Consider the following 27,825-nt stretch of genomic DNA (forward strand, 5'->3'; position numbering starts at 1 on the left):
GTCTAATGTTTTTGAGAAATATAGCCTTATTTTATCATCCAAGTGTGAACCTATTCGAAGTTTTCAGCTTTTTGGTTTGGTGTTTTGTTTTCATTTGGGGGTTTTGATTTTGTTTTCTAGCATAATCACAGTGATGTTAAGAAAAGGAACCTCTCAGTATAAATATGTTACAGGCAATCAGTAGAGGTTTGGAGCAACTTCTCAGTTTAGAAGATATTTGAATACTAAATACTAGCTTTATATAATAAATGTTTCGCTGAAAATTAGTCAAGTTTTGACTTTTTTTTAACCTAGAAGAGAATTCCACAACTCATTAAGCAAACCAGGATGTGAATATTTTCATTTAAAGAAAAAGTATTATTGTTGATTTAGGGCTTCTTGAAGAACTCAGTGTGTTCATAAATCACCATTTAAACTTTATTCTAAAAGAAAAATAAACCCTAATATTTTTCAGGGTTCCCCAAAGTGAAATTGCTCAGAATTAAATTGTGTATAGTGCTAGCAGTATACATAATTTTATTTGTAATAAATATAATTGATATAACCATTCTTGGTTATACCATTCTTATGATATTTGTATCTCAGAAAGTTTAATGAAATACATATCCTTCAACACCATCATTTTATTTGTAATGTATAATAATAAACATTTCCATGTTATTAAATGGAATTTCTACATGCCATGTTGAGACTATCCAATGATGTTCTTTCATTAATACTGTTAAACAACATTGGGTATGTTTATTATGTGTTATAAATAAAGACAACTACAAAATGAAAATGATGGAACTTTATTGAAAAACGTTGTACATATACATAGGATAAAAGATGTTTTAAAAATTAGTAGAAAGTTTACCCAGGTAACAAGAACGCTGTTTTTGTTTTTTTGTTTTGTTTCTAATAATTGATTATAATTTTGTAATTGGAAAAAAAAGCCTATTTTAAAAAGGATTGGGACTAAATTCAGCTTATGTTTGTAGAAGTACCAAAACACTATTTTGTCTTCAGAATTGTTCTTTCGTATGGATCTAGGGGAAAGCATATAATGATTTGTATATATGTCTCTAGTAGACAAAGAAAAGTGGATCTTAATTTTTTCAAGGATTTATATACATAATATTTTAGTTTTCTTCTGTGGTAAGAATTAATGAAATGAAGACTTTGAGCATCAGGGAATATTTTAAAGCGACCAGTGTCATGTGTCTATAAGAGTCATCACCTAGCTCTCCAGATGATCCTTTGTCTATATCCAAACATAATACTGTTAAATGTTCTATGAATTATTTATAGCAAATAGCCAGGCACAATATTGGACACTTAGAAAAATAAATTATATTTATGGTTAAATATTTGTCTGGTTTACCAGGCATGGTGGCACACTCCTGTAATCAGCTCAGGAGGCTGAGGAGGATTGCAAGTTCAAAGCCAGCCTCAGTAACTTAGCCAGATCCTGTCTCAAAATAAAAAATAAAAGGGACTAGGGATATGTCTCAGGGGTTAAGCACCCCTGGGTTAAATCCGTGGTACAAAAAAAAAAAAAAGTAACAATTTAGTACTTTTTAAAATTCTCTTTAGGGAAGATGGCTTTATGCCTTGTTGGCTTGCCTTGAAAAACCTTTATTACCTGAGGCTCATTCACTGATTCGGCAGCTTGCAAGAAGGTGCTCTGAAGTGAGACTCTTAGTGGTAAGTCATAACTTGTTATTTCGTATTGAAAGTATCAATTTATATGGCAATAAAGGAGGTTTCCAATAAATAAGAAAAATGTGGAATATTTTATTAGTTGGAATTATATTAGCCCATAGAACAAAAAAGTTCCAAATAATAATAGCTTAAATAAAATAAAGATGTTTTTCCCAGAAAAAGGAAGCCTGAAGGTAGATGAATAATATCCAAGATGACAATAACTCAGGCCTTTGAGTTTTGCCACTTGTGGCTTTCATCTTTGTCTTAGTCCATTTTGTATTGCTGTAACAAAATACCTGAGGTCGAGTACTTTAATAAAGAAATGAGACTTATTTAGCTCACAGATTTAGAGGCTGAAAGTCTAAGATTAGGTGTTGGCCTTTGGCTATATCACACCATGGCAGATGTCATCACATTGGAGTATGTGTGAGAGTAGCAAGTGGCACAAGTTTAAGAGGGGAAGTGCCAAACTCACTTTATAATAGCACCCTGTCACAGGATTAATCTAGTTCCATGAGAACTGGAACTCCTACAGGACAGTATTAATCCTCTGAACAAGCAATCTTATATTAAAATATGACTTTAAGTATTTCTCAAGTGAAAATTAGGGCCAGGCATGGATGTGCATGCCTGTAATCCCAGTGGCTTGGGAGGCTGAGGTAAAAGGATCCTAAGTTCAAAGCCAACCTCAGTAACAGCGAGGCGCTAAGCAACTCAGTGAGACCCTATCTCTAAATTAAAATTTATACAAAATAGGGCTGGGGAAGAGGCTCAGTGGTTGAGTGTCTGAGTTCAATCCCCGGTACCCAAAAGAAAGAAAAAAAAAAAGTTATTTCCATGCTTTGCATCTTAAACAGAAATTTCAAAAATATTAAATAGACTATATTTTAATATTTGCTTTCTTTATTTTAGGACAGTAAAGATGACGAAAGAGTTCCTGCCTTGAATTTATTAATCTGCTTGGTTAGCAGGTATAGTGAAGTAATTCTTGACTTTTGTTTATTTGTTCAAATAAACAAAAGTTTATTAATTTTGTTGCGCGCGCGCACGTGTGTGTGTATATGTGTGTGTTTTGCTAGGAATTGACAGGGCCTTGTGCTTGCATGCAGGCAAGCACTCTACTACTGAGATGCATCTCCAGTCCCTACATTTGTAGTTTTTATTTGCCTAGATCCTATTCACTTTTAGATTGAGGCATTTTTTATTTGCTATTTATTTCTATATTAAAGTTCCACCTGAAATTTATTGGGAAACTTTTTTCTCAAATTCTAATTCTCAATAAATACATATTTACTTTAGGTCTTTTCCTATATATATGTTTTTATTCCATCGATCATTGTTTTTATTCTAATACCAGTACTTTTATAAAACTGCATAATACATTTAAGTTTTGGGATAAATAATCTCACATTCATTATTCCCTCTCTCAAACAGGTAACTTTTTCAGAATACATATTCAACATCTAGTTTCTTCTAGGCATGGTGTTGTATGCCTGTAATCCCTGGGAGACTGGACTGTGGGGTTAGGGGGATATAGCAAGTTTGAGACCAGCCTGGGAAAGTTAGAAAGATCCTGTCTCAAAATATAAAATTAAAAGGGCTGGAGATGTTGGCCAGTAGTAGAGCACCCCTGTATTCAATTCCCAGTACAAAAAAAAAAATCCCTATTCATGTATTCGTTAGAACTTTTTTTCTGTTAAAAAAAAGACTTCACAATTTGGTTATCCTGGAGTATGATTTCTTTTCTTTTTTTTTTTTTTTTTTACATTTTATTTTTTTTTAATTTTTTAATTTTTTTATAGTTGGTTGTTCAAAACATTACATAGTTCTTGATATATCATATTTCACACTTTGATTCAATTTTTTTTTTTTTTAGAGAGAGAATTTTAATATTTATTTTTTAGTTTTTGGCAGACACAACATCTTTGTTTGTATGTGGTGCTGAGGACCAAACCCGGGCCGCACGCATGCCAGGCGAGCGTGCTACCGCTTGAGCCACCTCCCCAGCCCCATGATTTCTAATAACAAAAAAAAAAAAAAAAAAAGAAAAGAAAAAGAAATAAAGAGAGGTAACCTAGCAATTTCCACCAAAAAGGTTGTTTTTGAATTTAGGAACTTTACCATATGCTATATTTCAATTCATTATAATAATTGTTTTTTATGCTCAAACTGTTCCACCTTTGACCAGTGGGAGCACTTGAAGTCATAAAGTCAGTTCCTATTTCCCACCCCCCAACAAACAAGTGCTAGGGATTGAACCCAGGGCCTTGCTGTGCTAGGCCAGTGCTTTACCACTGACCTATATCCCTAGCCCCTCAATTGTGTTTTTTTATGTGTGTGTGTCGGGGAGATGCCAAGGATTGAACCCAGAGGCACTTTACCACTGAGCTACATCCCCTTTTTAAGACAAAGGTCTCACCAAGTTGCTTGGGGCCTAAATTGCTGAGGCTACCCTCAAACTTGTAATCATCCTGCTTCAGACTCCTGAGCTGCTGGAATTATAGTTGGGTATCACTGCCCCAGCCCCCAATTCCTTTTGACATAGCCCTTCCTTTCTGGTATGCCACGATGATTTGGATATCTTCAATATTTCTGGCTCCAGAACCAAAATCAGTCTTTTTATCTGGGGGGTGTTGGTTCCTTTATTAAAAAATAGGAAATGATATTTAGAAACCACAATTTGGAAGCTACAGACTGGTTATTAAGTTGGTTATTGTTTTTAGGCCTTTTCAGTCAACAGAGCTAGGAAATAATGCACTTTCTTAGAAAAATAAAATAATGAGTTCAAATTGATATTTCAGTCCTAATTTAGGAGTATTTGATTTTTCCTTTAATGTTATTTAGTCGTCCATCCTATTCTAAGACCCACAGTGAATTCCTAAAATCATACATAGTACCAAACCCTGTAATTTAAGACCTTTTCCATCTTAACTAAACCCTTACTATGTACTGTTGCTTTAACGTTTCCAGTTCGAGGTACCACACCAAAACTACCATGAATTTTCTTCTTCTTCACAATTTCAGATAAGAAGTCTCATTCCCTTTTATAACTTTGAGACAGGGTCTCACTAAGATGCTGATACTAAGTTGCAATACTCCTGGTTCACTGAGTTGCTTAGCGCCTCACCATTGCTGAGGTTGGCTTTGAATTCCCAATCCTCCTGTCTCAGCTTCGAGAGCCACTGGGGTTACAAGGATGTGCCACTGGCCCAGCTGCACCTGTTTTTAATCACATAAAATATTTACAACATTCCAGAATTCAAGTACTTCCAGAATTGGAGTACTTTAGCATCTACTTTTATCCTGGTTCTCCTTTCTCCTATAAATAATCATTTTATTAACTTTTCGTTTATCCTTTCATTTTCTCTAAAAGTATAAATAAATATGTATAAGTAAACTTACGTGCCTACAAGACTATAGTATACTGAACAATCTATTCTGTACCATGTTTTTTTCACTTAATCCCAGAAATCACTCTGTAGCAGTGTAGCTATTTTTCTAGTTCCTTTTGTGGAGTTTTCAGTCATGTATACGTACTGTAGTTTATTATTTCCCTTGATCAAGTAACATTTGGATTGTTCGTGGTCTTTTGCTACTACAGGTAGTGCTATAATTAATATACTTGTGCATACATTACATTATTTTTCAGGTATTTTGACCAACGTGATTTAGCTGATGAGCCATCTTGATGTAGCTGATTTCTGAGGGATAGAAGCTATTTCTACTGAAGGCAGCCTAAGTCTGATGAAGTGCAATGCCAATTCAAGTACAGGCTGTTATCACTTCTTCAAAACTGTGTGAAAGGTCTTCATTTTAACCTGTGCAACTCAAGTTGATAAACAGAATACAGACTGAATTGATTTTCTGAAATATCTTTGGAAAATCCCACTTGGTGTTTGATGAACAATTTGAATAGTTTTCTGCAGTCACATGATTTAAAATAAACTGAGTGCCAGTTATTGGTGAAGATGCCTGTATAGAAACTGTGTGATGAAATTTTATAAAGGTCCCCGGTGCTATTTCATTGTTTATTACATGTCTTCATATAAATTTTGTTGAAAATGTGTTTTGGTTACCAAAACTTTGTTTTACTTTTAAACAAAACAAGATAATGTCCTTAGAATTAGAAAATAATCTAGATTAAATGGCAAATGTGAGTCAACAACAGAATTAATCAAATGTTTTCTCTTTAAGCTCAATAAGTTTATTAAATGCTTTATTGCATAAACAACTTTTTCTAACAAATCATTTTCAAAAATACCCTACTAAGAAGTAGAGTGTTTTAATTTTTCTGACAAGTCTTTTGTTTGTATGAATTTATCTGTTTCTGCATCAAATAGGAATGCTTTCTACTTGAGTAACAGAAGGTTTAAGTGGCAATGTTTGTACAAATAGGATTTATTTTTCTCACAGAACAAGAAAATAGAGGAACGGCCACTGGCCTTGGTTCAGTGACTCAACAATATCAAAGTCTCAGATTTCTTCAGCCTTCCCTTCATGGCAACAAGATTGCTGCTACAGTTGAAGGCAATGTGTCTATTCAAGACAGAAAAGGCTAGTGGTGCACACCTAAAGTTGCAGCAATTTGTCATGATTCCTGATGCAGGAAGAGCACAGCCTCAGCAACTTAGAGAGACCCTCCCTTTCTCAAGCAAAAAGGCCTGGGTCTAGCAACTCAGGACACTGAGGCAGGAGGAGTCCAAGTTTGAGGCCAGTCAGCCTTTGCAAATTTAGGAAGAATCTGTCTCAACAAAAAAATTTTAAAAGGGCTGGGAATGTTAGGTCAATGATAAAGCACCTTTGGGCTCACTCCCCAGTACCAAAAGAAAAACCTTTTCCAGAATTCCCATCAGATCTGTGTTTCCCTATTGGTCGCAAATATCTAACATGATCATCTAAAGATGAGGAAATGAGGTTGGAAGCCTTTTTAGTCTAAAAGGAAGTAGAAAAGGTAATAAACATTGGGAATAAACAACACTGATCAGGCAACCAGCAGCTGTGCCTCTAGTTTTCATAAAAAGTAGATGAAATTTTGTCTATATTTTGTTAATCGTCAGTTATTTGGGGGAGGAGGGCACAGGCAGGAAGAGTACTGGGGATTGAACCCAGGGCCTGGCACATGCTAGGCAAGCACTCTTATTACTGAGCTACATCAGCATTTTGTTTTAAACTATTATTTTGAGATGAGGTCTTGCTAAATTAATTATTCAGGATTTGTGATCCTTTGCCTCAGCCTCAGCCTCTTGAGTATGTGGGATGACAGGTGTGAGCCGCAGCACCCAGCTATAAAGCTCATTTTTAAATGGCAGCCTAATAGTCCAAGTACTTATTCACCGTAAGTACTTAAATGTTCTCATTACCTGATATAAAATTTGTTTTCAGTATTAATATTTTCATATAGTTTTTTTTTCCTTTTCAACCTTTTCCTTTGACCAGAATTCCCCCAAAGTTGGGTTCAATTTTTTAAAAAATGTAGAAATGGAATTTTTGAGTTAAAGGATGTGTTTTAAATTTATAAATGCTCTTTAAATGTGAATATTCACTTATATCTATGGTTCACACTATAAATATTTTCCTTTTAATATTCTCATGTTGCTTTTTGCTATGCAAACTTCATATTTTTTCTATGTGGTAAAAAAGCTAAGAAATCCACTGTCCTAACACATTTAGGTGTACAACACAGTATTAACTATATGCACATTGTACAGCCAATCTCTGAATTTCTTTAACCTGCATGACAAAAACTCTATACCTACCTCTAACAACTCCCGTTTATTCTTCACCCCAGTCCTGGCAACCATCATTACACTTGTTTCTATGAATTGAATACTTAAGATATATAAGCAAAATCATGTAGTATTTGTCCTTCTGTGACTGGCTTATTTCATTTAACATGATGTATTCAAGGATCATCCATGTTGAAGCATGACAAGATTTTCTTCCTTTTTAAGGCTCATATTCCACTGTATGTATATGCCATATTTTTTTTTTATCCTTCCATCCCTAGATGCTTAGATTGTTTTCACCTTTTGGCTATTAACAGTAATGTTGCAGGTGGGCATGGTGGCACATGCCTATAATCCCAGCAGCTGGGTAGGCTGATACAGGAGGATGGTGACTTCAAAACCAGCCTCAGCAATTTAGCGAGGCTCAACAACTCAGCAAGACTCTGTCTCTAAATAAAATGTTTTATTAAAAAAAGGGCTGGGGATGTGACTCAAAGCACCCCGGGTTCAATCCCCAATACCCAAAACAAAACAAAAAAATATGTTGCAGTGACATGGGAGTGATTTCAATTCTTAACAGTGATCAGTCAGTCCAATGCATTTACTAAGGAAACTTTGTACAGAAGAGGCTGCTTTATTACTAAAGGGGACAGTAAAATGTTCTACCTAGCATGTCTGCAAAAAGGAGTTGTTAAATGGGTGTTGGCTCAAGGTGGGGAAATAGTTTTGGTGTTTGGATCAACATCGAATACCTTTTTGTCAGTAGGTAGAGAGAAATTGAAACAGACCATGCATACAAATGGATTTCTGGGTTACACCATGGTAGTTGTGCTTTAAAAAAAAAATTTAGGAGCCTTTATGCTGTTTTCCATAGCTGCTGTACCAATTTACAGTCACTAACAGTGCATAGGGGTTCTAATTTCTCTACACCTTTTTTTTTTTTTTTTTAAAGAAAGGACTCTTGTCACTCAGGCTGGGCTCAAACAAAAGATCCTTCTGCCACAGCCTCTCAAGTATCTGGAATTACAGGTGCACCCCACTGCAACTCTGTGTGTGTGTGCGTGTGCGCGCGCACCATTCTAAGAGCTTGAGGTGGTATCTCATTATGGTTTTGATTTGCATTTCCCAAACTAATTATGTTGAACATTTTATGCATATACCTGTTGGTCATTTGTATGTCTTCTTTGAACAAATGTTTTTTCAGTTCTTTGCCTATTTCTCAATCCAGTTGTTTTCTATTACTGAGGTACAAGAATTTCTAATGGGCTGGGGATGTGGCTCAAGCAGTAGCGCACTCGCCTGGCATGAGTGGGGCCCGGGGTTCGATCCTCAGCACCACATACAAACAAAGATGTTGTGTCCGCCAAACACTAAAAAATAAATATTAAAATTCTCTCACTCTCTCTTAAAAAAAAAAAAGGAATTTCTAATGTATTCTGTGTATTATCCCTTATTAGATTTATGATTTCCAAATACATTGCTTTCTTTGCTGTACAGCTTTTTAGTTTGATAAAATCCCATTTGTCATCCTGCTTTTATCTTGCTGAGGGTGTGACATGCAATAAATTATTGCCAAAACAAATGTTATATAGCTTTCCCCCTGTTTTCTTCCAGAAATTTTCAGATTTTATGTGTATGTTCTCAATCCACTTTAAATTGATATTTATGTATAATGTTAAGGCAATGACCCAATTTCATTCTTTTGCATGTGGACATTCAATTTTCCCAATGTTTGTCGAAGAGATGTTAGTTTTAGTTTACCATTTTCTTTTATGATTTTCTACATTTGTGTTTTGGAAACGCCTTCACCACAAGATCATAAGAGTAAATGCATATTTTCTTTAGCACTGTAGGATTTTACTTTCTTAACAACACATCAATTTTACCCCCCGAACCCCCCGGCAAAAAAGCTTATTTGTCCTATACTATTTCTTGAATAATCTAACTCTTCCTTGTTTCTACTGAGAGGTTTCTTTTGGGCTATAAGTAATCAAATACACAACGAAAAGTGGATTGAACGTCATAAGGAATCTGATATCTCACCTAATTAAAAAATTAATAGGTAAAATAGTTCCACAATTAAGAAAAACAATTCAGGTACATTCTATCTGCATCTTCCTCAGTGCGATGGCTTTCATCTTCATTCTTGTCCTTTCATGGTCAGCAAAAGGCTGTTGCACATAAACCCCAAAAGCCTTCATTCAACCCATACCTTCACTGAGAAGCAGAAAGGAAACGGGAGAGGGGGATCCTTTTTCTTTTTTCTTTATAATACTGTACCTTTCTCTGAAAGAAAAATGGTATACCTCTAACTTAACTGAATTTTCTCTTCTATTTCATTCTTTTAATATAAGTTTTTCAACCATTTTATTATAAGGAGTCATACTTCTTTAACTTGCCAGTTTCACACAGTGAAACATTTTGTTTGGCAAGTCACTGACTCTCCGGCAGAGTTCCCTATCAGATATATGCACAAGGGTAATAATAATGAAATGGGAAACAAAGTACAGTTTTAAAAATCAAAGTGCAGATACGCCAACATTTAGAGTTCTAACAAAAGTTTAAGAGGTATCTGCTTAAGCCAGGTAATCTAAGTAAGATGAAGTAATCGGAAGAGGTGCTAAGAGATGCTAGATAAGAAATGACCGCAATTCACAGAGAAGATGTGATCAATGAATGTTGGTATAATTAATTATTTACTCCTCTGCCCTTTCAGCAAAGTAAATAAGGGGATAAAGATGTTAGAACTTTCAACAGGAATTGGGTGCATGGTGAAAAAAGTTGAAAGGCAGACTTTACCAAGAATAAGTATAAAATTTCCCACAACATGCCTAATATTCCTTGACTTTGGAGTCACCAAATTCATTTAAACTAATCTATATTTCACTTTGACTACATTAATGGAGCTACGAAGGACTAAAATCTAGTGAAATTAAGCTTTCAAGCCATTTAGATAGTCATATGTATTTAAATAAATATATATACACACACACAATGTATACATGAAATCATGCATAAAAATTCTCAATAGAAATAAGTTATAAGCAATAAAATAAAAATTAAGCTTAATTTACTATACTGTTTGCTGTATAGAAATAATAAAAAACAAATCCATACATTATCAAAGTTTTGTCATTCTTACACAAATATTCTGACTGGTGCACACTTTTCTTCATGCTAATTTAACAAACCCTTGCTTTTGCTTCTCCATCTGTGGTTAAATACATATCTCTAAACAAAAATGTTTAAAGAGTCCTATATGTTGGTGTCCAGTTATTTGAAATTAGGTTTTCATTTTGAATAGTTTCAATAAGAAGTTTATATCTTAACAGAATGACCCCTTGTCTTAGTCTATGCTAAACAGATGAAACAGACCCTCCTATACAAACATCCAACAATGTATTTAAATCATATTATTTGAAATACTTTATACATGAATAATTTATCTCTTTACACTGTGGAAGCTTTGCATTTCAGTATGTTCTATAGCTTCTGTATCATCACCTGAAATTTGCCTAAAAAAAGAAAACATAAAAATAATTTTTGATTTGAAGTACAAGGAAAACAAGCCTGCACATGAAATTTTCTGTTCTACTAAGGAAGCAGTTTCAGTCAAGAAACTTGCTGTGTCAAAAAACTTTTCAAATTCCTCACAATATTCAAAACATTTTTATTGGATGATTATCTGGTTCAGGAGTGGGTACTTTTGTTTCTTTTTGTGTTTCCTACCTTCCAGTATTTCAGTGCTAATTATCACTGTGAATAGGTAATATAGTAAAGCTCAAGTAAATTTTATTCTTGGCTGGCAGCTGTGGTTATAAGATCTTTTTTTTATATATATAGTCTTTTTTTTTTTTTTAAAGAGAGAGAGAAACTTTTTAATATTTATTTTTTAGTTTTCGGCGGACACAACATCTTTGTTTGTATGTGGTGTTGAGGGTCGAACCCAGGCCGCACGCATGCCAGGCGAGCGCGCTACCGCTTGAGCCACATCCCCAGCCTGGTTATAAGATCTTTAAGAAGGAGTTTAACAATAAGACTATTTGAGGGCTCAGTTGGTAGAGTGTTTGCCTTGCATGCACAAGGCCCTGGGTTCAATCCCTAGCACCACAAAAAATAAAGACTAGTTAATTTAGCTTTATAAATAGACATATTCTAAACAATTATTTAAAAGATACTTTCAATGCTATTGGGAAAACTCCTCTTTAAATAAACACTACAGCCAGGCATGGTGGCACATGGCTGTAATCCCAGAGACTTGGGAGGTTGAGGCAGGAGGAACACAAATTTGAGACCAGCTTCAGCAATTTAAGAAGGCCCTGTCTCAAAATAAAAATTAAAAAGGGCTGGTGATGTAGCTCAGTGGTAAAGTGCCTCAGTACCAAAAAATTTAAAAATAAAAACACCACAGAGGCTTGAGTGATATAGCACTTGCCTAGCATGTGTAAGGCCCTGGGTAGGTTGCGCAGCCCTCTAAAAGACAAAAAAAAAAAGAAAAAAGATCCGGGATGGGGGAAGATCTGCAAATATTTATAAGAAATGTAAATTCAGGGGCTGGGGTTGTAGCTCAGTGGCAGAGTGCTTGCCTAGCATTCGTGAGGAATTTGGTTTGAATTCTTAGCACTGCGTATAAATAAATAAAATAAAGGTCCACTGGCAACTAAAATAAATAAATATACATATTTTATATATATATTATTTTTTAAAGGAAATGTATCTTATATGTATATATTATTTTTTTAAAAGGAAACGTAAATTCAACTTACAGGCAGGCATTGAAGACACTTCAGCTGTTACAATACTTTTTATCCCCAAGTTTGATAAGCCACCTCTGATTAAGCCACAGGTAAATGCTAGATACTAAATGGAAAAATTGGAAAAATAAATAAATGAGAATTTATTGATACTAAAGCTACTAAAATATGCCATTAGTTAAGTCATGCTACCGATAAATCATTGATGTTTAAAAATAAGAATGTTGTGAATAGCCAGGCAGGGTGGTGCATGCCTGTAGTCCAAGCTACTCAGGACACTTAGGTGGAAAGATCACTTGAGCACAGGAATTTTAAGCCATGCTGAGCAACACAGCAAAATCCTGCATCAAAAAACAAGGGACTGGGGTTATGGCTCAGTGGCAGAGCACTTGCCTGGCATGTATGAAGCCCTGAGTTTGCTCCTCAGTACCACATATAAATAAACAAATAAATAAATAAATAAATCCATTGGCAACTAAAAAAAATACAAACAACCCCAAAAGTTGTGGAAAAACTGCTTAAGTTACTAAAAAAATCTGATTATTATAAGATGTCCTAACTCCCTGGCAACTAAAAATGTATGGACATGTGACTTAAGCTTGGCTAATTAGGTGTTCCAGTTCAGGACCTGAATCTACAATAACATAAAAATGATAGAAACCAAGTTACATTTTCTTTTGGGGACGGCAAATGTTGTTTCTGTCTACTGTCCATGCTGCCCACAGGATTCTAAGTAGGGCCTCCCAGTAATAATAATTTGGGTCATGCTCTGGCTGCTTTAACGGGTTTCTTTTCTTTTTTTTTTTAAAGAGAGAATTTTAATATTTTATTTTTTAGTTTTCGGCGAACACAACATCTTTGGTTGTATGTGGTGCTGAGGATCGAACCCAGACCGCACGCATGCCAGGTGAGCGCGCTACCGTTTGAGCCACATCCCCAGCCCTTTAACAGGTTTCTTGCCTGTTTTCTGAGCCCTCCTAATCACTCTGTAAATAAACTAAGAATATTTCATTCAATCAGAGTTGTTTTCTATGATCTATAGACAAGGATATGAACTTATTCAAGATTTATAGCCTGCCAGACACCATGGCACATGCCTGTATTCCCAGCAACTCAGAAGGTTAAGGAAGAAGATTTAAAGTTGAGGCCAGCTTCTATAATTTAGCAAGACTTTGTCTCAATATCAAATATTAAAAAGGGCTGGACCAGGCACAGGGGTGCATGCCTGTAATCCCAGTGGCTCAAGAAACGAAGACAGACAGATCATGAGTTAAAGCTAGCCTCAGCAACTTGACCCAGTCTCAAAATAAAAAATAAAAATGGGCTGGGAATGTGGCTCAGTGGTTATGCACCCATGGGTTCAATTCCTGGTACCAAAAAAGGAATACATTTATAGCCTGTGGAGATAAAAATTATCATCTTCAAAATATCAATAATACAAATGTTAAGAAACCCTGTTATAAAGAAACAAACAAAAAAAGAGCCAGGTATGGGGGCACACTCCTGTAATCACAGCGACATGGGAGGCTGAGACTAGAGGATCACAAGTTCAAAGCCAGCCTCCACCTTAGGGAGGTAGTAAGCAAATCAGTGAGACCCTGTCTCTAAATAAAATACAAAATAGGGCTCGGGATGTGGATCAGTGGTTGAATGTCCCAGAGTTCAATCCCTGATACGCTCCCATCCTGCCCCCAAAAAAGGAATGGAGCTGGTCTACAGAAGGGAAAGTCATGACAGGAATGAAGACTGAAAAATTAATAATCTAAGGAATATTTTTATTATCTACATTTTTTTGTACTACATGATATTCAATACTATCTACTAATAATATAAAATTTTATAATTAATGCACACAAATAGTTACTAATAAGTAATTACACATAAGTCAACAAATTTTGAACTGGAGGAGACACACAGCCAATGTCTGTTTTATAAGTTTGAATTATCTGTATTGATGTGCCTACACTTTTTCAAAGAATATCATATATCTATATTCACTGGCATTTAGTAGTAATGTTTCTTTAATTGGTCATTATAGGCTTATTTAGCTGCAGCTACAAGTACATATAAGTTATTCATGATGAACATCTCCTATTTCATAAAAAGTGGCTTTAGAAAAAAAGGACAACTTGCCAGGTACAGTGGCACACCCTTTATTCCCAGCAATTCAGAAGGCTAAAGCAAGCTTGAAGCCAGCCTCAGCACCTTAGTGAAGCCCTAAGCAACTTAGCAAGACCTTGTCTCAAAATTAAAATACCTGGGGATGTAAATCAGTGGTAGAACCCTTCCACCCCGTCCTGGGTTCAATCCCCAGTAACAAAAAATACCAAGTACAACTTTAAAACTATTTTAAATTAAAGAGTTTGTTGTGATTGGCATTGTAATTTGTAATTTTTCCAGTAAATCTACATTTTTGTAGAAAGTCCAAATCTTCTATTGCATTAAATACCTTAGATGCATGCTCTAAGTACTGTTTTCCTGCAGACATCTGAGTAAGCAGACGAAATTTGTTGTCCTGAAGTACATAGATGCCCTATTTCAAAAATACAAAAAAAAGATTCAAAATCAATTTAGTCTGTAGTCCTTAAAACCTATCTTATTCCTATAACAACGTTAAGAATATTTTGTTATTAAAATTCCCCTTTTCATTGGTCAAATTTTCTTCAAATGAAAGAATTTCACAATGTTTAAGCTTAAGGGGTTGAGTTCAGCAGTTGTAGCACTAATATTTACTAAATATATCAATACACTGAAAATACAAAGAGGTATAAGACACAGTCCCTAATAATTCAGAGTTGGGCTGGGAATGTGACTCAGTGGTACAGCACTTGATTATCACAGGTGAGGCCCTGGCTCTGGTCCCTACAAGAAAGGTAAAAAAGAACTTAAGAGTCTTATGTAATCACTAGCACTCAACCATACAAAATTATTATATGCTAAGTAAAGCACATCTAGAAAGTTGATAAATTGAGTCACTTCTTGTTGGCATTTCAATTCCAGACTAAGTTTGGTACTGTGATAAAAACGAATTCTACTAGCAGTATTAAATAAGCTGTTTTCATTTTTTATACTCCATTGAAATGCTAAATCCACTCTAAATATGCCTTTGAAGTTTGTAAAATAAAATCAATCTGTTTTGTTGTTGTCATCTGGGGGTTTTTTGTTTGTTTTTGTTTTGAAGTACTAGGGATCAAACCCAGGGCCTCATGCATGCTAGGCAAGAACTCTACCATGGAGCTACATCCCCAGCCTCCAAAATCAATGCATTTAAAGTTTTCTATGTACTCTCCTAATTGTACAGTAACAAAATCTTTCAAAAAAGAAAAAAGAATAGCAGTAATGAACAATACAAGAGTTACTTAAGATATACATACTCCAAAAATCAGACAATGGAAATTACTCTAAAGACATAAATGTGAAATATTATTACTTACTAATAATAACTAAGAAAACAAATCCTAAAACCAGTATCATTCTGACATACTCTGTATTTTAAAATTTAACAAAACTTATGTAATTGGGGGGATTTCTGATAATTGCCACTTTATCTTTATTCACTTTATCCTACCAGAGGGAAAAAAAAAAAAACTAATGACCTAAATAACATCAGAGAAACATTCCGAAAGTTAAGAAATTATTTTTTAAAATAAAACTGATAGGGAGGGAAAGGGAGAGAAAAGGGAAATTGCATTGAAATGGAGGGAGACCCTCAATGTTATACAAAATTACATATAAGAGGTTATGAGGGGAAGGGGAAAATAAACAAGGAGGGAAATGAATTACAGTAGATGGGGTAGAGAGAGAAGATGGGAGGGGAGGGGAGGGGAGGGAGGATAGTTGATAGGAAAGGTAGCAGAATACAACAGTTACTAATAGGGCATTATGTAAAAATGTGGATGTGTAACTGATGTGATTCTGCAATCTGTATTTGGGGTAAAAATGGGAGTTCATAATCCACTTGAATCTAATATATGAAATATGATATGTCAAGAGCTTTGTAATATTTTGAACAACCAATAAAAACTAAATAAAACTGATAAACAAAGGCATTTACATTAAAGAATTTTTTTAAAACGCCCTTAGTTTATCTGAATACCTGATGATTTGTCCTTAGATTGTCGATTTGTTTCTTGAATACTGTAGTCCAAAAATCTTTACAAATGAACTTCATGATGTCTAACTCATCCTTGAACCTTGCAGTATCTTTTGTAAACCTAAAAAGATCAACTAGAAGTAATACAATACTTTTCTTCCAAAGAAAGTAAAGGGATCCAAACATATTTTTCTTACTCTTCCCAAAAGGGGCAAACTATGAACTAATTTCCAAATGCCCATAATAGCACTGAACACTTATTGAAAGTCATAAAGTGTTAAACATCAAGCAAAATAGATTTCAACATATTCACATATGTTATGGGGTCTATCAGTACATTAGTTCTTTGTCTAACAGTAGAGCCAAAATTAAGTACAATCAGTCTAGAACAAACAACAACAACAACAACAAAAAAAAAAAAAACCCCACTGAGCTTAATAATAGTATTGTACATAAAATATAATCAGAGTTCAACTATTCTGCAGGGAATGAATGTTGGCACATGCCTGTTAATCCCAGGCAGGCTGAAGCAGAAGGATAACAAGTTCAAGGCCAATGCAGAAAACTTAGTAAGATCCTGTCTCAAAATAAACAAATAAAAAGGGTGTAGTATATAACTTACTAGTAGAGCAGCACTGGGTTTAATCCCTAGTATTGTTTAAAAAAAGGAAAAGGAAAGAAAAAAATTAACTATGCTGCTATTGATTAAAACTAAAAAAAAAACCCCTATAAATTAGAAGATTATTATATGTATAAACAAAGACTTAAGGCATTTCCATACCTACACTGTGAACAAAATTTCATTCAGGTTTTTTTTAAAAAAACCTACTAGGCCTTAAGTAAAAAATGCAGTGATGCCAGGAGTGGTGGCACACACCTGTAATCCCAGCAGCTTGGGAGGTTGAGACAGGAATGCGAGGCGCTAAGCAACTCAGTGAGACCCTGTCTCTAAATAAAATACAAAATAGTGCTGGGGATGTGGCTCAGTAAATGCCCACGAGTTCAATCACTGGTACCCCCCCCCCCAAAAAAAAGCAATGAGATTTTAAGAAGTTATTTCAAAATACCAATATTTTCAGGAAAAATATTTAGATGTAAAATGTTTCCTGAATTATTAGGACTTAAAATTTGAATAACCAAGTTAATCTTGCACTAGATCTTCAAATGATTTTTTTTTCTTGGGGGGGTGCTGGGGATTGAATCCAATGACTTTTTGCATTTTCTTTTTTTTTTTTTTTAAAGAGAGAGTGAGAGAGAATTTTAATATTTATTTTTTAGTTATCGGCGGACACAACATCTTTGTTTGTATGTGGTGCTGAGAATCGAACCCCGGGCCGCACGCATGCCAGGCGAGCGTGCTACCGCTTGAGCCACATCCCCAGCCCGACTTGTGCATTTTCTACCACTGAGCTACACATGTTCTACCACTGAGCTACACCCTCAGCTCCTTAAAAAAGAAAATTTCAACTGTGAATTAACGAACAGAGAAAAATGAAAATATCTCAAATTTTATGCAATCTTTTGAATGGACTATCATTGTTCATAACCTACCTGAAAGAAAATTTTCAAATCCATACTGCTCACCTTTCTATCAATCCTTGTCCTACTCGAAACCCCATGTTTTCCAGTTTAGTAATACAACGTCCATTTTCCTATTTTAAAAAACAACAGTTATAAATACTTTTAGTTCTTTTTTGTTCATTTAGTACCAGGGATTTAACAATCCAGGAGCACTTAACTACTCCGTCACATCCCCAGTCCTTTTTAATTTTTGAGATAGGGTCTCACTAAATTACCCAGGGCCTCGCTAAATTGCTGAGGCTGGTTTTGAACTTGCAATCTTCCTGCCTTAGCCTCCCAAACAGCTAAGATACAAGGAAAGTGCTACCATGTCCAGCTATGATTACTTTTAGAAGACTACTAAGATGTTTATATTCAAAATTATAAAAATTACAGCTAAAGACATGATAATGTAGATTGCATGGAAATCCTACAAATCTGAAAAATACAGGAGAGTTTTTAATTTCAACAAATACATTTAAATTATTTAAAAATTCCCACTGAAGAGAATATTATAAAAATGCAAGTAATATGGAAAAGCTTGATGCAAAGTAATTCATGTATATAATGCACCAGAAAATTCACAGCATGAAAGGAATGTTATAAGAGTGATAATTTAGCTAGGTGCATTGGCACACACCTGTAATTCCAGTGACTCAGATGGCTGAAGCAGGAGGATTACAAGTTCAACCCTCCCCCCAGCTCAGGCTACTTAGCAAGACCCTGTCTCAAAATAAAAAAAAATAAAAAGGGGCTGGCATGTAGTAGTATGTGGGAGGCCAACCTTACGGGTGACTAAGTTACACTCCCCAGCTCGGTGCTGAGGTGCTCAGTCACAGAAATGGGTGTGTCTTGCTACAGCCCATGGGTGAAGCTATGCTCACCTATTCCTTTGTAATATAACCCCTTGCCCTGTTTAGGATAGAATCTTCCATGGAAGTGCCTTGTGTGTGTCCCCTCTTACTGTGCCCTTGGATGTGGCCTACCCAGGTGTCAGTCAACCTGCTGACAGTGGACATCATGAAGATAGACTCAGCCCCCTGAAACCTGACCCCTTACCTCATTTGAATAGCTTCTCCTCAATAAAAGGGGTCAGCGGGTGCTCTCTCTCTCCTTTTCTGCAGACCCTTAAGGTCAGAGGAGCCGTCACAGCAACCCCAAAGAAAAAGGTATTTGTGTCTCTTGTGTGGTTTTTTCATGCAGCCCAGTTAGCCCAGTTTAACTAGAGTGACCCCTGAGCCTTTTAGCCGCAAGAACAGAAACCCGGCAGTAGTACAGTGGTAGAGCATCCCTGGGTTCAATTCCCAGTACTGGGAAGGGGGTGGGGGGGATTGAGGTGAAATAATTGTATGAGTAATTTTAAGGCTCTAGTTCACAGTAGTATGTTTTTGCTACATTTGTAAAAATTTTCTTTTTCCATTTTGAAGTCTATTGGATCCATGTATGAACTGAAGCGTGCTATGGTTTGGGTATGTGTCCGCTGAAGGTTCCTGTGTTGAAATTTAATCCCCCTTATGAGGTATTAAGAAAGTAAGGGCTGGCAGTATGGTTCCATGGCAGGGCACCTGCCTAGCATGTGCAAGGCCCTGGGATCAATCCTTAACACTGAAAAAACAATGAAACTTTTATCCCAGGTATTCCAGAGGTTAAGGTAGGGGATTCAGGAAATCAAGGTCAGGCTATACAACACAGAGAGACCTCTCCCACATGATAGACACTTAATCCAATATGGTGTCCAGAGGTAAGGCCTTTTGGAATAGTAATTAGTATTAAAGTCATCAGGGTAGAGCTCCCATGATTGAATACTGTGGCTTTATAAGGGACACACAAAGATGAGTGATGGGAACATGAAGTGAAGGGAACAATTTTACAAACAGACCTATTGTGCTGACTCCCACATGCTTTGGAACCCAGGGCTTTGCGAATGCAAGGCAGACATTTTGCCACTGAGCTACATCCCAGCCCTATGCTTTCTTTTCTAAGAAGCAATTAACTGGCAGCCCTGCCTGGTTCAGAATGTTACATTCCTCAGCAAACTACCTGTTATCTGCAGGAGAAATGCAGGCCCAAAATGCTGGTAAAAAGAATTTCAAAAGTTACCCTGAAGGTGGGGACTTTTGTGACCTTCCAAGACCAGATCCCAGAACTCAGGGAGATAAGGATAATTTACCCTCACCATAAAATCTGTTAAGAACAGGTTCCAATTCAAACTTTTTGGCATGTGACAAAGTGACCTAGAGTTGTCATGGCAGTCTGATATCATTCTGCTATCAAAGTCAAGAGGTGGACGTGGGCAGGACTCTGGAAATTTCCCTGGGACTACCAATATAACTGGAGGGCAGGAGAGGCATGTTAAACCTCCCTCTCTCGAAGGACCCACTTTCTCCCTTGAAAGTGTCCCTTTTCCTCCTTTCCTATCTGTTCTAATAAACTGAAGTCTGTCATTCTGAGTGACATGTCTGAAATCTTTCTGACTTGATCACAAGAATTGGGGTTTGAAAGGGGTGTGTGTGTCTCTTCATACTGTCTGTTTCCCAGAAAGCCCTAGCCCTATAACAACAGGATAGAGTATGATACTAGAGGATACACAGGTATTCTTCCTGTCTCTCACTGTATGATACCCTGTACTACTGTAAAACACCATCATCAGATGCAACCCTATGGTCCTGTACCAGAATCATGAGTTAAAATAAACCTTTCTAAAAAAACAACTTACCCATCCTGTGGTATTGTGTTATTAGCAACAAGAAATAGACTAATATAAATGTATTTCTCAGTAGGCAAGGAAATTTATTTTTATTAAGTTTTTTAATTGTGTAAGGGGCTTTTGGGAAAAAAAGACGTGGTATTTATTGTGACTTTCCTACTGGCCTTACATAGCAGGTACCGGTTATCATTTAGAGATTTTATCAATTGTACCCTTCTAAGAAAGAAATACCAGTTTGTATCTTCTTGCAATGCCTAATCAAACAACTAGTTCAGACTGTCATGGTTGGGAATATTAGGTGACACTCTGATTCCCCTCTACTCTGGAACATATTCTTATAAGATCTCACTTGTATAGAAGGCTCTTTTGTTCATCCTGGTAGTTACTGTGCTCCTTAGTCAGCAAGACAGCTACAATGAAGCAGTAAACTACAAAATAACTTGTTCCCTCTACCACATTTTGCAGTGTCAGCTCTTACCCAGTTCTTTCAAGTCAGGCAACTTCCTCATACCGGAAAGATTTGGGGTGTTTCCTACTATAGTTAAATGTAATCCTACTGTTTTATTTTCAGTTTTATTATGTGATTAAAAGCAATATGCAGGGCTAGGGTTGTAGCTCAGTGGCAGAGTGCTTGCCTAGCATGTGTGAGGCACTGGGTTTGATCTTTAGCATGGCATAAGAATAAATAAAATAAAGGTATGCTGTCCATACACAACTACCAAGAAATTTTTTAAAGAAGCAATATGCAGGGGCTGGGGTTGTGCCTCAGAGGACAAGTGCTTGCCTAGCATTTGTGAAGCAGTGGGTTCGATCCTCAGAACCACATAAAAATAAAATAAAGGTATTGTGTCCACCTACAACTAAAAAATAAATGTTTTTTTTAAAGCAATATGCATTTTCTGAAACAAAAGGTCTGTATATTTCTTACAAATATATAATGATTTTTACTATTGTCTTTTTTATTTATTGCCAAGACATATTTAAATATACTTTCGTGCAAGGCATGGTATTGTGTTCCTGTAATCTCAGTTCTCAGAAAGCTGAGTAGGAGAATCACTTGAGCCCAGAAGTTGGAGGCAATCTGGGTAACAAAGCAAGATTGACCTCAACTCAAAAAAAAAAAAAAAAAAAAAATCTCTTTGCAAGTAAAAAAGTAAAATATTGGCTAAAATGTTAATGTAAATGTTTATATATAACTTCACTTTTTCTTTTTTTTTTTTTGTATTGGGGATTGATCCCAGGGTGCTTTACCACTGAGCTACAACTCTAGTCCTTTTTATTTTTTGAGACAGAGTCTTGCTAGGTTGCTGAGGCTGATCTTATACTTGGATCCTCCTCTCAGTCTCCCAAGTCACTGGTATTATAGTGGTTACCACCACCATATTCAGGTAAAATCCTTAAATTTTTGTAGCACTAATCATGTTCATTGGGCAACAAGATAAAACAGAGAACTACTGATCATTTTTTTTCCATAAATGCCAAAATCTCTCCCTAGAAACTTTTCTGTTTTTCTTTTTTTTTAGGTTATAAAACTTGGTATCATCTTTGACTTTTTTCCATCAGTTATTCCTTTGTGATATCTATTGATTCAAAATGTTTCCTACAGTTTTCCAGGCTTCCCAGTTTTCAGTGTGATTTAGTTGATGACCATCCTGGGCCTTGAAATATGCATCCGTTTTTTATTCTTCCTTTGACAATCTTAAGGTTTTAAATACCACCTCTAAGATGAATACTTCCAGACACTCACAAAATCTTATGCAAAGCAAATGCCATCTACCTCTTTGGTTTTAACCACTCTTCTTCAAACTAACTCAATCTAGCTACATTGGTCTCATTGCTGTCCCTTTAAACAACCCGGTATGGTCCAATCTTGGGGCTTTCTGCATGGGCTGTTCTTCCTTCAAATATCATATAAGCAACTTCCTCACTTCTTACAGGTATTTGCTCTGTCAGTGTGGCCCATTTAATCTTTAAGATTAAACATCATTCCCTTTCAGCAGCTTTCCATCATAGTGACTTTCTTTTTTTTTTTTTTTTAATATTTATTTATTTATTTTCAGTTTTTGTAGGTGGACACAATATCTTTATTTTATTTTTATGTGGTGCTGAGGATCGAATCCAGTGCCTCACACATGCCAGGCAAGCACGCTACCACTTGAGCCACATCCCCAGCCCCCATCATGGTGACTTTCAATTTGTTTCCCAACCAACATCAACATCATCATACAGAAACTTGGAAATGTGAATTCATTAGTCACACCCTCAGTTTACTGAGTTGGAAACATCTGGTGTAATTTGTGGTGCCAGTAATTTGTAATTTGATTTTGTTTTGGTTTGTGGTGCTGGGATTGAACTCAGGGCCTCATGCATTCATAATCTGTGTTTTCACGAATAATTCTGCAGTTGGGTAGACATAGTTCAGTGACTGTACCTACGAAGAACAAGGACCTGGGTTCAATCCCTAGGACTACAAACAAATAAATAAATAAATAAACTAAATAATTAATTTGTCTCCATAGAACTCCTTTCACCATTTAACATACTTATTTTATTTCAATTTTATGTGCTGGGGATTGATACCAGGGGCACTTTACCACTGAGTTACATGCCCAGTCCTTTTTAATTTTGAGACAGAGCCTTGCTGAGTTGCTGAGCCTGGCCTCAATTGTCCAAGTCACCTTATCCCTACTCTGCTGCAATACAGCCCCAAGAAGGTTCACTAGCAGGCACCAATTTTTTTTTTTCTTTCTTTCTTTCTTTTTTTTTTTTTTTTTGGTTCCAGGGATTGAACTCAGGGGCACACAATGACTGAGCCACATCCCCAGCACTATTTTGTATTTTATGTAGAGACAGGGTCTCACTGAATTGATTAGCACCTTGCCATTGCTGAGGCTGGCTTTGAACTCAATCCTCCTGCCTCAGCCTCTGGAGCTGAAGGGATTACAGGTGTGTGCCACCGAGTCTGGTTTAGGCACCCAATTTTTAAGAAAAATTAAACCTCAAAATATTTTATCAAGCTTTTAAATTCATTCACCATGAATTTGGGCATATTCAATTTTAGAGATTTAATTCCTCATTAAACATTAAAATCTTGATTTGGAGAATAAGAACACTGGTTCTGAACTTAATGAAAGTTTACTTCACTTTCCTGAAAGATTATGAAACTTTATTTCACTTAGTTTAAATTTTTTTATAATAAAAAATATAAAAAATTCTGTTATTCAGAAATGGTTTTATTCTAAAAAGATATTAAAAACCACTTCTGGATCCTTTTTACTTTTTTTTTTAAACAAAAAAATTTCAGCACACTCAAAAGACATTAATACAATAAACCTCCATATATTCAGATTCCAATATGTAATCTAATTATCAAGATTACTATATACCTGTTTTTAAATCATTTTTTTGTTACTTGTACTTTCATTTTCCCCCACCATGAACATATTACAATAGAAAAAAATATATTTTTGTAATGATTCAAAACATATGGATTTCCTCTTAAAAAAAAAAAAAAACATATTTCTAATGGTTAAAGCCAGCTACACATAAACAGCCAACATTGATGATCAAGAGGAAAATCTGTAATTTGGAAAAATACTAGAGAGATCTGAATAAGAATATAGTTTACTTCATTTCCAATACTTTTCTTTAATGTCTTCCTAATGATATTTTTAAATCTATCTTGCCCATTCTTCTTGTAGTTTACAAACTAGTAGCACCTTTTCTTAGAAGTTCCACAAGTACCTCAAAAATTAAACCTAGCCCAAGGAGGTGGTGGCACACCTGTAATTCCAGCAACTTCAGAGGATTCAAGGAAGGAGGATTTCAAGTTCCAGGCCAGCTTGGGCAATGAGACACTATCCCAAAATTTTAAAAGTAGCTCAGTAGTAAAGCAGCTTGCCTAACATATGTAAAGCCCTGGGTTCAATCTTCAGTACCATGAGGGAGGGGGCAAATTTATTATTTTCACTTGCTTATCTCTTCTCTTTTATTCCCTTTCCTGTTAATAGCATAACCATCCAGCTTCTCAAGCTAAAAACCAAGGCATAATTTTCTTTTTTTTTTCCAGAAAAATTTAACAATTTTATTTATAATTGTTATAAAGTTGAACTGCTGAAACCTGTTCACTGAAACTTTTTGATTTGCATTAATGCTTTATATCCCAGCATTTATATTAAAATTGCCACACAAATGAAAGTGGAAAAACGGCCAATACCTGATTTCTGTCTCCTATTTTTCCACTAGCAATCATTTACTTAGGTACCTTTTGACTCCTGGGGAAAAAAAAAAATCTAAGGTTCAGAACTATCAATAACAGGAAGCACCAAGGCATAATTTTCAATTCCCACTCCCATACTTAACCAAGGTCTACAGATTCTACCTCCTGTCTTGAAACCTCTCCTCTCTCACTCCTGTCTTAATGCAGATCTTCTTCACCTCCTGCAATCATAGATTTTCTCACTACAAAGATCTTCCTTCTCTGGCCCAAACACCAGATTATCTTTCTAAAAGGTAAGTGGATAACATATTCCCTATTAGTAGCTTAATATTCCCTATTCAAAAATCCTCCAGTGAGATCACACAATGCTCTAAATTAAGTTCTCAATTCCTCTCACTTGCCACCCATTCAATCTAGCCATTCCTAGAATGGTTTTCCTACTCCACTTCTTTATCAACAGCATTGAACAAAGGGTTGCTGGGCTAGGGGTGTAGCTTGGTCATAGAGCTCTTGTCTACATGGATGAGGCCCTGAGGTTCCAGCCTCAGCACCAAAAAAAAGCAGTAAGGGCTACTAACTTGAAGTTAGAGTATCTCATTCCTAAAATCCGTTACAACTTTGTGTTTCTACCTAATTGCCATCCAATGCTTAATTAATTATTCGTTAAAATCCCTATTCCTCAAGGACTGTGAGGCAGAGGTGTTTATTTTCTTTATCTAGCACAGTGTCTGGCCCACAAAGCCAGACATTAAATGTTTTCCGAAATTATCAATGAGCAAATGAAAATTCCTCCACAAGGACTGGGGCATTGTTTCATTCACTATTACAAATCCCAGGCCCTAAAACCAACTCCGAAATAATGGGGACAAAATAAATATTTTCTGAATTAACTTAAATTGTTTTCTAATTATTGGTCATATCAGAAAACTTTGCTTTGAATTCAAACCTCATCAGCCTTCTGTCCTCAAGTTGTTTGGAGTGGTTAGGGATGGGGAAAGAAGATTCTCAACTTGCGGTCAGGGCTGTTCAGAGGATCGCTCAGAAATGCTGGAAACGACAGCAAAATTAAGCAGGATGCCAAAATCAGTTCTACGGTTAACATTCCTGTAAATCCTAATAGGAACAACACTGAAAGAAAATTTGTGGCCCACACGTAGTACACACACACACAAAAATCAAATAGAAGATACAAAAGAGAAAGGGAGAAACCATCAAGTATCAAAGCAGACAGTCTACAGGTTGTAGGGTTTGGGACATGTGGAGGTGGGGGCTAGTTTTGTGTATACCTCGGGAAGCGTGGGGTGATGGTGGGCCAGGGTTTAAAGGAAAGCACTCATGGGAAACAAGAGATGTCACTACAAAGGATCTCAAGGGCGTGTGGCAGCACTTACCACCTCGCCCTGCTCCGCGGACTTGTACACTCCTGACACCATCTCGTTATGCAGAAGCAAAAACAATGCCTCGTCCGCCATTTCCTGCTTATTCTTCCAAGCTCCGGGTTTCTGCTCCGGTTTGGGCCGGTCCCAGGGTTTCAAGCTTGCGCCTGAACAACTTGATCTGCGCCGCGCTCCGTCAGGCTCGGTCCCCAGTTGCTAGGAGACCGAAGAGTGCGCCGGTTTCCCAAAGGTCGGTACTGGGGAAAGCCGGATACCTGGCAGAGCGCACCCCCGCAGGGCCAAGCCCTAGGATCTAGCGAGAAAGCCGGACTGTAGGGCAAGCCAAACCAAAACCGCAGAGACCCGATCCCGCCCCAGGACGGGGGGGAAAAAGAACCCACTTCCGGTCCCCTCTACCCCGGCATTTCGTCGACTCTATGGTCGCGGAGTTCCAGGCCCCGGGTGAATCTCCAGCACCCTAAGTGAAAGAAGGTTCCTCCCCCTTGACAAGGCGGTGTTGGACCGGTAAGAGTGGAGGGTAAAAGAAGGTTTAAGGAGCTCCGGGAGCTAGTCCTGGGTTAAATCCCCAATACCGCGAAAAGGAAAAAGGGAGCTCTGGTTGCCATCTCCGTAGTAATTTGCATAAAAGGCAATTTGACAAGAATGTTTTATTGACTTCATCAACTATTCCATTTCCTGCCACGTTCTCTAATATGAAAGGTTATAAAGAGTGAATAAATCATCAATTTTCAGTCTGCAAATTTTAGATATATTGAGAAGTTAGACCAATCCATATTGGAATAAGTCCAGGAATGCAAGATTTAAAGCCATTTTGGCTAACCGAAAGTTTACTGGTTGTGTGGTGCAAAGGAAGGGGAGGGACAAGAGGCGGTGAAGGTATAAGCAAAAGACAAAAGATTGTTGAACAAGAAAATATAAACTAATCAGAGGATTGAGTAAATGAGACAGTGCTAAAGAATTTGGAAAAGTTGTCCCTGAGATGGAGCTTCTAAGCATCTAAGACAGATTGAGACTTAACTCCACAGAGAGGCAAATACACATGCTACATATTACTTTTATTTATTCACTTTTGTAGTGCTGGGGATTGAGCCCAGGGCCTTACACATATAGGCAAGTGATCTACCACTGGCTACAACCTCAGCCCCCAAATTACATTTTAAATTTGGCAAACTCTAGCTTAAACATATTGCTTAGCCTGCGATTAGTTCTTTGCTTTCTAATCATAAAGTGGATTTTTCTTTCAAGCATATTCACTGCTTCTCCCAAATTTACATAAAATTTTTTTTCAAATTGTTATCAATAACCTCCCACCTCCAGACTCTTTTCATAGGAATTTAAGATGATGTTCCTTAATTATGTTTTTTACATGTGTCTTCTGATATTTGAATCAGTTTATTTCACTCATCACATAAATCAAGCATAAAATTTCCTCCTAAGCTTTTTTTTTCCACCTAAGCTTTTGAGAACAGTAGTGTAATTTTGAAGACTATTTTGCTACCATTATCAATGTTTTCAGCATTAAAGTTTTCCATATGGGTGAAATCAGATCCTTTATGTTCAGATAATTCTCACCACCATCAAGGAACTAAGCCTACCACAGAGGTCAAAAAATAAACAGTTAACCAATTTATTAAGGCTGATTTCCACACAACAATAACATGAGATTTTCATAATGTTTTGAAG

The 27,825-nt window shown here is 36.4% G+C and overlaps 2 protein-coding genes across 7 annotated transcripts in view; one reads left to right on the top strand and one right to left on the bottom strand.

Moving 5' to 3' along the window:
• Positions 1-9,504, top strand: part of Gemin2 (gem nuclear organelle associated protein 2) — a 23,087-nt gene extending 13,583 nt beyond the window's left edge. The window contains exons 8-10 of the mRNA XM_076850224.2: positions 1,576-1,686; positions 2,599-2,657; positions 5,336-9,504. Coding sequence (XP_076706339.1) covers positions 1,576-1,686; positions 2,599-2,657; positions 5,336-5,375 — 210 coding nt within the window. The 3' untranslated portion in view covers positions 5,376-9,504. The remainder of the gene's footprint in view (positions 1-1,575; positions 1,687-2,598; positions 2,658-5,335) is intronic.
• Positions 793-26,492, bottom strand: Trappc6b (trafficking protein particle complex subunit 6B). Of its 6 annotated transcripts, none has more exons than XM_076850227.2 (7): positions 26,137-26,492; positions 17,844-17,911; positions 16,263-16,380; positions 14,616-14,699; positions 12,179-12,272; positions 10,867-10,927; positions 793-9,698 (listed from the first exon to the last, which is right to left on the bottom strand). In XM_076850227.2, exons 1-6 carry the CDS (start codon positions 26,215-26,217, stop codon positions 10,896-10,898), a joined length of 477 nt encoding a protein of 158 aa, XP_076706342.1. In that variant the 5' UTR covers positions 26,218-26,492; the 3' UTR covers positions 793-9,698; positions 10,867-10,895. The 6 variants fall into 6 exon arrangements, with proteins under 6 accessions (XP_076706342.1, XP_076706341.1, XP_076706345.1 ...); XM_076850228.2 differs by lacking the exons at positions 793-9,698; positions 10,867-10,927 and adding exons at positions 24,743-24,800; positions 25,692-25,792 and having other exon boundaries at positions 11,543-12,272; positions 26,137-26,222; XM_076850226.2 differs by having other exon boundaries at positions 793-10,927.
• Positions 26,493-27,825: the final 1,333 nt, after the last annotated feature.

The sequence above is a fragment of the Callospermophilus lateralis genome, chromosome 3 (assembly GCF_048772815.1).
Source record: "Callospermophilus lateralis isolate mCalLat2 chromosome 3, mCalLat2.hap1, whole genome shotgun sequence".
Taxonomy (NCBI): Eukaryota; Metazoa; Chordata; class Mammalia; order Rodentia; family Sciuridae; genus Callospermophilus; species Callospermophilus lateralis.

Excerpts from the sequence above, each read along its gene's own strand:
- Trappc6b (XM_076850225.2), bottom strand. The coding sequence starts at position 26,217 with ATGGCGGACGAGGCATTGTTTTTGCTTCTGCATAACGAGATGGTGTCA. Across the intron at positions 16,381-17,843 it reads GGACAAGGATTGATAGAAAG|GTTTACAAAAGATACTGCAA; the intron begins GTGAGCAGTATG and ends TGATCTTTTTAG. Across the intron at positions 14,700-16,262 it reads ATCTAAGGACAAATCATCAG|GGCATCTATGTACTTCAGGA; the intron begins GTATTCAGATAA and ends TTTTTGAAATAG.